Here is a 9,576-nt window from a genome sequence, read left to right on the forward strand (position 1 = left end):
TTTGGAAGGACCCCCCATCCCCACCAGGTCATCACCTGGATTTTGGCAGCAGCAGCTCCCTACACTGCTTATTCCCTGCCTTGTGCCAGGCTGCACTTTCGTCCTGTCCCGAGACTTAATGCTTCAGCCGAGAGGAGCTGAAAGGGCTTTTTGTGAGGCTGGAGGGCTGGCGCTCGCAGCCACCGGGCTCCGTGCGCTCCTGGCCGCCGTGGCCAAGGGCCTCCCGATAATTAAAAGATGACGATGTCCTCTCTCCCCACCAAGGAGCAGGCTCAGGCTTTGTGGTCTGTGAATGGCTTTATGTGGAGGAGGGTGCGGTTGTGGGGAGGGATGGCGCTGGCAATCCCTGCAGGATGCGGCTGGGCCGGGATCCGGCGGCAGCCAGGGCAAAGGGCTGCTGCCCCCGCGCCTCTCCTGGCTGGAGAGGGCGGCTGGGAGGGTCTGTATTGCCCCTCTCCCCTGCAGCATTTGCACCCCTTCATGTGGAACCTGCGCCTCTCCTTACGGCCCTCCTTGGCAGCAGATGTGGGGCACAGCCTGGGGGGAACGTCCCTGTTGGTCCCTGATGGATCCCCGCGGTGCTGGGGGTCAGGCTGGTGGGGTTTGGGGGTCCCTGGGCACTGGGATGCCCTGTCCCCTTTCATCCTTGAAGCACGCAGGGTGCTGGGGCTGGGGGGTTGCTGGGTGTTGGGAAACAAGGTCCCAGCTGCTGGGAGCAGGTCCTGACTGGTGGACCCTGGGGGAATGTTGGGTGTTTCTAAGGTCCATGAGATAAGCTGGAGACACTCACTCGTTCCACGGCCCGAGGGCAGCTCTGGGAGCTGGATTTTTGCAGGCAAGGGAAGGTTTGAGCCAAAAGCTGAGTCACTGGTGTCTGGTGGAGGGGCTGGGGAGCACGTAGCACCCCATGGTTTCACCTGCAAGTCCTTGTCCTCCCTGGGCCATGGGGCAGAGCTGCCAGCCCCTGCCCACTCGGGCAGCTGCGGCAGCATGGGCAGGGTCAGTGCCCATCCCATCCCCCTGCCCTGCCTCCAAGCCCAGGAATTCTGATTATCTCCTCAAAGACCTTATCTCCTGCATTTCCCAGCTCCAGTCTGGCAGGTTGGACAGCTGGAAATCTAGAAATCCAGCAGAGGCACGTGCAGCATTCCAGGCGCTTGGGAAGTGGCTCTGTAGCTCCCCAGGAGTGACAGTGCAGCTGCTGTCCCCCACGGGGGTGCAGGGTGATGGTCTGGGGTCAGGAAGGGGCACCCCCTCTTTGGGAGGCAGCACAGGACCAGCCTGGGGGGCCTGAGCAATGGGTCATGCTCAGGAAAGTGTCACCGCTGTGGTCCCAGCCGTGGCTTGAGGTGGGACGGGGAATGTGGACACACACGGAGGGACATGGAGGTGCTCACAGGACAGAGGTGGCTTTTCTCACCCTCGGGGACAGCCCTCAAAGACGAGCGTGTGCGACAGGGACATTGAAACCCCCCCCAGCTGATGGGGAAGACCGAGAGGTGTGTGAGGAGAGGCTGGGAGCCCTGTGCACTCACAGAGGGGCCTCAGCCTGGTGGGATCCCCGGGAAGAGCCAGGGCTGGGCAGGGGAAGGCCTGATCCATCCATCTGCACGGATCTCCTCTTCCCCTGGGGTTATGGAAACACCTGGCTGGGGCACGGAGGCTCCTGGAACTGCCCAGGACCTCGTGGCTCCGTGTCCTGCCCGGCCAGGGAGTGCAGGGGTGAGCGAGGGTGAGCATGCCCTGGGGCTGGAGCCAGCACAGAAACGCTGATGCCTCCTCAGAGGCCAGCACCTGCACGCTGGGCTCTGCACAAAACTGCCTTGTCTGCTTTTCTTAATTATGTTTAATTGTCAGAGCCACCCACTGTGCTTCTGCCCTTCCCTGCCCCAACCCGAAGTAGGGCAGGGAAGAAGTAGGTCAGGAGGGTGGTGAAGGAGGAGATTGCACCATCCTGGCTGTGCTGGCAGCGTGGGGCTGGGCAGGTTGGCCGAGCTGTGGGGTGTGGGGAGAGCCGCTGCAGCTCCTGTGCCCTGTCACGGCCAGGCAGGGCAGAGCTCTGTGCCACGCCCGAGCTGGGCTGGGATGCTCAGCACCACGGCAGGGCAGTGCTGCCACCACGTCCTGCCCCGGGGGTCAGGATGCCCACTGTCCCACAGGCAGGGAGCTGCTATCCCTGGGCACTGCCAGGCCCTTTTCCCTTGGTGTTCAGGTGGCAGCAGGGTGCTGGAGTGGCTTTATGTGTTCAATGTCTCCTGGCCAGGGCAGGGGCTGGCAGTGGTTCTCCCTTCCCCTCAAGCACGGATGCCGGGATGTGCCCGCTGGTAGGGCCTTGGCTCTGATGCCAACTTCGACCAAAATCCTGTTTTTCGTGCCTTTTTCCATGGCTTACACCTGCCCATGGCTGAGGAAATCTTCACCCACCTCTGCCCTCAATGGTGTTCTCCCAGCCCAGTGTTGCTTTCCAGAGGCCCCATCCACTGGCTCAGGGCTGCTTGGGAGCGTCCACGTGCCTTGAGATGGGAGCTGGATCCTGGGAGTGCTGGGCACCCATGGGACCAGGGGCAGGCTGCCAGGTGAGCTGCTGTGTTTAGGGGAACCTGCTCTGCCCCAGGAAGGTGCCTGCAGGGGTTGCAGTGGAGAGCCAGGAGTTTTTGGGCGCCTCCCGGCCGGGCTGGCCATGGGGCTGTCCCGGTGAGGGCCCGGAGCAGTGTTTGTTCTTATTTGTTCTCTCTGTCTCTTAGCAGCTGAATTAAAACTCGTTCAGTGGGAGAACGCGGCGCTGTTAAGCCCAGGGCTCTTTCCTCTCTCTGCTCATGCAGCTGCCCCCACGCTCCGGGCAGGAGACACGCAGGGACACGATCCTGGTGTTGGCACAACCACGGTGACAAGGTCACAGTGGCAGGACCACGGCAGCACCCTGGTGCCCCCAATTCCTGTACCGATTTCCTGGCCCCAGCCAAGCCCTCTGAGCTGCCGGCACGGGGGGTTTTGTGGCCAGAGGGGTGTGGGGTGGGTCCTCTCAGCACTGCCAGCTGTCAGCTCCTGTCCCCGAGGGCACTGCTGGGATGTGTCACCTGACCACGCTGATGTCCCGCTGTCCCCTGGGGCCATCCTGGTGCGGGTGGTTCCTTTTAGAAGTGTGGGGTTGCCAGGGAGGGATGCTCCATTTGTGCCCCACAGGATGTGGAGGGTGAGGATTGGACATGGGGGCTGTGAGCAGGACGTTTCCATCCCGCTGGAGTTGAGTCTGGACCCTTCTGGGACACCTGGAAGAGGGGGTGCAGGGCTGGGAGCAGGGCTGGGTGATCCCCACCCCATCTGCAGCTCCTTCACACCACAGGGATGTGCCGGGTGGGGACAGTCAGGGTCACACGCAGCAGGTGACAGAGCAGGGACTGTCCCTCTCTGCATCCCCAGGGAGCCAGAGGCACTTCGTGTCACCTGTCCCTTCCCTGTGTCCCTCTGCAGGGAAGGACTGAGGTGAGTCCCCGGTGCTGTGTTGTGGCTGAGGCCGTGCACAGGCTGGGGCTGGCACTGGAAGGGCTGACAGGGTTCTCCTGTTCCATGCTGGCAGCTGGTGCTGTGCCCTGCAACAGCCACGGCGCATTTCCTGGGGTGCCGGGAGCTGCCGGCACTGTCTGCACAGGGTGACTGACCTGCTGCCTTCCTGCCCAGGAGGGCCTGCCCTGCTCCCCCCGGGCCCCTGGCCCAGGGACAGGCACATCCTGACTGAATCTGTGCAGCTGGCTGGGCTGGGAGGGGTGTGAAGCCAGGCCTTGCCCTGGCCAGAGCTGTGTTCAGCCTTTCCAGCTGTTGGGAGCTCCCTTGTGAGGGATGTGGGGTGCAGGTGAGGTTGGGGAGACCCTCCTTGCTCTGATGACTGTCCCCTCTTTCCCCAGTGTCCTGGACATCTTCCCCACGCTGGTGGCCCTGGCTGGGGCAGCTCTGCCCCCAAACAGGCGCTTTGATGGCTTGGATGTGTCCCCAGTTCTCTTTGGCAGGTCGGATGTGGGGCACAAGGTAAGGAAGAGCCACCCCCCGGTGACACCCCCCTCTGCCAGCAGGTGCCTGAGCTAAAACAGGTGAGTGGGGGTGGAAAAAGGCTCAGGCTGGGGATGTGTCAGCCCCTGGCCTGGAGGAGGAGGACAAATGGAGATGTGCTGTACCAGGCTGGGCTTGGGATATCAGGGCTAAAGGACTTAGGGTGAAAAAACGATAAAGATTGTGTTGTGCTTTGTTCATAAATCTGGGATTAGAGGTGGAAATGCCTGTGCCTGCAGCTTGGCACCTTCCTGTGTGCCTCAGAGCTGTGTCTGTGACCAGCCCGGGGATGCTCAGGCTTGTGGCAGCCTGCAGTGCCCAGCACAGCATCCTTCTGATCCCAAAGGTACAGCAGTGTGGGGAAGGGGAGCTCCCAGGGCTTCAAACCTGGTTATACCCATTTATTTATCACCCCGGATCAAAACATAACAAACCCCTCCTTCTCCCAGCTCCAGGGTGACATCCTTCCATTGGGACAGCCCATTCCATATTCCAGAGCTCTGTCCAAGCTGGCAGCTCCTTTCAGCCCCAAAAACAAAACACACTTTGCAGGACAAGCAGGATGGCCACACGTTTGTCTTGGAGTTGCACGAGATTTTTGCAGAACCAACAAAAAAAAAAAAAAAAAAAAAGAGAAAAAGAAAAGTGGCTTTAATAGCAGTCCCATGGATAAATCCTGATTTTGCTTTTAGAGTTCACCCTCCTGCAAGCACTGTGAGCCAGCTCCCAGCGGGATCTTGGATTTGCTTTCGGTGTCCATCAGGGGTTTGGTATTTGCTTTGTATTTATGGAACCCTCTGCTGAACTGGGAGATGGAGCAGGGACGGGGATGGGATGTGGCCAATGCTCTGCTCTGCTCCTCGGGATTAACCCTGCTCTGCACGGGCAGTGCTGGGAGCAGGGCCCTGGGGGGCTGTGGGAGCAATGGTTTGCTAGGAATGATGGTTTTCCTGGGAGCAGTGGTTTGCTGGGAGCAATGGTTTGCTGGGAATGATGGTTTGCTGGGAGCCATGGTTTTTTTGGGAATGATGGTTTGCTGGGAGCAATGGTTTGCTGGGAATGACGGTTTGCTGGGAGCAATTTTTTTTTTGGGAATGAGGTTTTCCTGGGAGCAATGGCTTTTTGGGAATGATGGTTTGCAGGCAGCAGTGACTTGCTGGGAGCGATGGTTTGCTGGGTGTCAGGGTGCAGCCATTCCTGTGTGGAATTGCCCCCAAGGGGGTGGGATGGCACTGCCATGGGATGGGGTGACCCCGGAGGGGCCCCACAGGCCCTGGGGTGATGGGGAGCAGCCGTGTCCCCGTCCCTGCCCTCCTCTCCTCTCAGCCCCCGCCTGCGGGCGGCCGGCAGTGACCCCCGGGCAGGGTTTCCCTTGACACAAATCCTCCTGGAAGCAGCTCCTTCACTCACTCCAATGCCCAATTTCCACACTTTCCTAATTGGGGTCGCTGGAGCTCCCAGTGTGGGCTGCCCGGGTGACGCTGTCCCAGTGTCCCAGCCTGTGCTGGCCACTGGCACAGCCGGGAACGGGGCTGGGGTGACACCAAGGTCCTGCTGAGACCGAGGGCTGTTGGCAGGAAAAATAAACCACATCCTCCAGGGAGCCCCAGGGGCAGTAAATCCCTCTGTCCATCAGCTGCATGTGAATTGCCTGGAGCACCAAATTCAAGCAATGAATTTTCAGAGGAGAAAAGGCTTTCCTCCCCCCCCACCCCGCCCCTTCTCTATTTTTTACATATTAAAATAATAGCCATGGAGTAATGGAAGAGTTCCAGATCTGGGAATGTCTCTTCAATCAAAACAAGCTCCTTAATTATGCAGTAAATTATAACAGATTTTCTAAGTGTGGGGTTTTAAGAGGTTTAGGAACGTGGCTGTTGATGGGAAGGGAGATTTGAGTGCCCTTGGCAGCGTCCCAGCTGTGCTGTTAAAGGTGTAGGCAAAGCTTTAAGGCTGGAGACAGATGAATTGGTTCAGTTCCTGGTCCCTTGGCTTCACAGGGCCTTGAATATTTGCTGATTCCTGCTTTGGAGCTCTTTCATCCTGCCCGAGGAGTGTCAGCAGAAGGGCACTCTGCAGCAGAGCTCCCTCCTTGCACCAGGCTCACACTGCACCACCTCTTCCACTTTACACCCTTCTTATTTTTCCCCTAAAGCATGAAGATCCAACCAAGTTCCAAAAGGTGATTTTTTTAAACAAGCAATTTACCTTACGACAGAGGGCAATAAAAGAAAGTGAGAGCATTTGGAAATCACCCCCTACCCTGAATCCTGAATCATTTCTTGGATGAGTTTCCAACCAGTCCCATGAAATAGTGGATACACTCAGACCAGGCAGTGTGGGATGGACATCTCGGGGTGCCCATTGGTGCTCCATTCTGGACAACATGGGATGGACATCCCTGGGTGCCTGGAATTCTCTGTGCCAGGCGGTGTGGGATGGAGATCTCGGGGTGTCCCGGGTGCCTGGAATGCTCCCTGAGGGGCAGGGCTCGGTGCCGGGCACCTGCTCAGGCACTGCTGCTCTCATCAGCTGTGAGTGCTGTTACTAAACTTGGCACTGCAGCTGCCTACAACTCCAGCAGATGTTTCTAATTTTTAGCACAGTGGAAATTTCTTGAATCACTTTTAAACTCAAATCCCAGGGAGGAAACCTCAAGTGACTCATGCCTCAGTGAAGGCATTGGCTCCGCGGCAGATGTTATCGGAGAGAGGAGCCGCTGGAGCCTCCAGCTCACTTGTCTCCTCACTCCCCAGTGCCAGAGCAGCCGTCCTGTGTGGATCCAGTGTCCTAAATACCAAAAGGGAGAGATCCGACCCACCCTTCCCTCCTTCCCTTGCTGCTCACCCCGTTCCCTGGCTGTTGTCAGGGAAGGGAGCCCTCGCACAGCGGGGTGAGTCAGACGGACGAGAGGGATGTGGGAGTGATGTTCCAGCACCTCACCTTCCCCTCTGCCTCGCATGAGCTCACCCTCAGCTCGTGGCTGCCTGCTGGCTCCAGGCTGGGGCTCGGCTCCCTTGGATGTCCCCGCTGCTGGCTGAGCTGTGAGCACCCAGGGAGGTGCCGGGTGACACAGAGCACCTGGGACCACCCTGGCGTCCAAATATGACACAGGCATTTAGTGATAGCTCAAGGGGGAACGGTTTTAGAGTAAAAGATGGAAGATTTCGATTGGATGTTAGGAAGAAATTCTTAATTTTAAGGGTGGGCAGGCCCTGGCACAGGTTGTCCCAAGAAGCTGTGGCTGCCTCTGGATCCCTGCAAATGTCCAAGGCCCAGTCGGATGGAGCTTGGAGCAGCCTGGGATAGTGAAAGTGTCCCTGCCCAGGGGGTTGGACTGGATGGTCTTTGAGGTCCCTTCCAACCCAAACCATTCTGTGATTTTATGATCATCTGCCCTGCTCTGCTGAAAGCCCCATAGCCTTTGTGATCCCTTTCTTGCCAGAGGGTCCTGCAGGGCAGGAAAATCCAAGGGAGATGCTGGTGTTTCCTGGAGCCCTTTTCCCATCATCCCACCCTTCAGCAGTCACAGCTCAGCTGGTTGCTCAGAGTCCAGGGCCTGAATGACTCCTGTGAATATGCTCAGGGGTGGGATGTGGCTCATCCGAGGAGGGGGTGGATTTCATGGAGCAGGTTTTCCCTGCCATGGGCTGACAGGAATCATTCTGTCCTTCCTGCAGGTTCTGCTCCACCCCAACAGCGGCGCGGGCGGGAAGGTCGGCGAGATCGAGGTGCTGCGGCTGGCTCAGTACAAGGCCTTCTACAGCACAGGTACTGCGGCCCTGCCAGGGGCTGTGAAGCCTGGGAAGACACTTCTGGAATTCTTAGATCCCTGCAAATGTGGGTGAAAACCAGCTCAGGTTAATTCAACCAAGAGCAGACCCAAGGATGTGCTGACCTCTGTCTGGAGGATGGTGCTGCAGCCTGGGGTTGCTCTCAGAAATGCTCTTGGAATAAGAGCTGGGATGGGGTGGGAATGGGGCCATCCTGGGTGGGTGAGGAATACGGAGGTGATCCCTGGACCTCTGTGACTCCGGGGTTTTTCTCCCTAGGAGGGGCCATGGCCTGTGACGGCAGCACTGGGCCAGCAGAGCGGCACCAACCACCCCTCATCTTCAACCTGGACCGTGACATCCAGGAGCAGGAGCCTCTGGATGTGGCATCCAGGGAGTACCAGGCAGTGCTGCCTGCCATCAGCAGGGCCTATGCCCAAGCTCTGCAGGACATTGCAGCAGACAATGTCTCGGTTGCAGATTATTCCCAGGATCCAGCTGCAATTCCCTGCTGCAACGTGCAGCACGTGGGCTGCCGGTGCCATGGGACTCACGGGGGTTTAGGATCCTCATGGGATCCCCACGTGGAAAAGAGAACACCACGGCTTTGTCTTTAAGCAAATAATTGCTCAGGCTGCTCCTTTCCCAAGTGTGGTGTCTGTGAACTCCTGGAGGTGGCCATGGAGAGGGAGGGAGGGAGGGAGGCTGTGGTTCCCTTTGCTCCGTGCTGGGAAGAGGGAGGTGAGTTGGGTGTGGGACTGGGGGAGCTCACAGAGCTCCCTTTGGACCCTGGGCATGTGGAAGGCTTTTTGTAGGGCTCTTTATGTGGGAAAGAATCAGCTCTTGGATTAAAACTGCCTTCCGTGAGAGCTGGCTTTGGGAGAGGATACCTCTGGGAAATCTGCTTGGTTTTCCTCTAAAAAGAAACCTTAGAGGAGCAGCTGGTGGGAGCACAAGGCAGGGATGGGGCTCCCAGCCCCTGGGCAATCAGCCCTTCTGCTGCAGAGACCCTGGAAGTTCGGTGGCTGCAGAGAGAAAATTCCTGCCTGGCACGAGGGGAGTGCTCTGGGAATGGAGCACCTGCCCCAGCAGCTGCCTGCTGAGGTTCATTAGCAGGGACATGGCAAGAGCCAGCCGTCTGTGGAAGGAAGGAAGTGGGTCCTGGGCTGTCCCCGAGGGCTGCTATCCACGTGGGAAAGGCACTCTGCCATCCCCGTGGGAAGGACACTCAGCTTGTCCTGCCACTGTGCTGTGACATCCGAGGGTTTGGGAAAGGCTGTCCCTGAAGGTGGCAGGGAGAGAACTGGGGCTGCCCCCCATGAGCTCAGCAGGAAGGAGAAAGGTGTAACTGTGGCGTTTGGGCAGCTCAGGGAGAGGGCCCTGCCCTGGGGTCTCCCAGCAGATCAGGGCTCCAGGCAGAGGAGCTGCTCCTGCTGATCCCAAAGCAGGCACAGATGGAGTCAAACAGCTCCTGTGGGGCCATTTCTGGGCAGGTGCAAAGGCCTGGGGAGCTGCAAAGGCAGAAATGAAGGTGCAGCTGAAACCTGAGAAACCACTGGGATTTCTCAGCAGCTGAGTGAGGGTGTTCTGAAACCATTCTGGAGTCCGATTTACACACCCAGATCTTTCTTTGGCCTTAGGAGGACTTGTGTGGACTCACCCAGGTGTGCTGCCCTCACTCCAGCCCCCAGAACCCCTCCCACTCCCCAAACTTAATCCAGACTGACACCTTTAGGGCCCCAAAATGAACAGCAGGAGC

General features: G+C 58.5%; 1 protein-coding gene across 2 annotated transcripts in view; it reads left to right on the forward strand.

Moving 5' to 3' along the window:
* The window catches only part of ARSG (arylsulfatase G), a 25,719-nt gene extending 17,273 nt beyond the window's left edge, over nt 1-8,446 (forward strand). For both annotated transcript variants that reach the window (XM_066200253.1, XM_066200254.1), the window contains exons 10-12: nt 3,903-4,023; nt 7,725-7,815; nt 8,097-8,446. In XM_066200253.1, the coding sequence (XP_066056350.1) occupies nt 3,903-4,023; nt 7,725-7,815; nt 8,097-8,434 (550 nt within the window). In that variant the 3' untranslated portion in view covers nt 8,435-8,446. The remainder of the gene's footprint in view (nt 1-3,902; nt 4,024-7,724; nt 7,816-8,096) is intronic.
* The last annotated feature ends 1,130 nt before the right edge of the window (nt 8,447-9,576 follow it).

The sequence above is a fragment of the Chamaea fasciata genome, unplaced genomic scaffold, assembly GCF_029207755.1.
Source record: "Chamaea fasciata isolate MVZ Bird 193981 ecotype frontalis unplaced genomic scaffold, bChaFas1.0.hap1 SCAF_19, whole genome shotgun sequence".
Classification (NCBI taxonomy): Eukaryota; Metazoa; Chordata; class Aves; order Passeriformes; family Sylviidae; genus Chamaea; species Chamaea fasciata.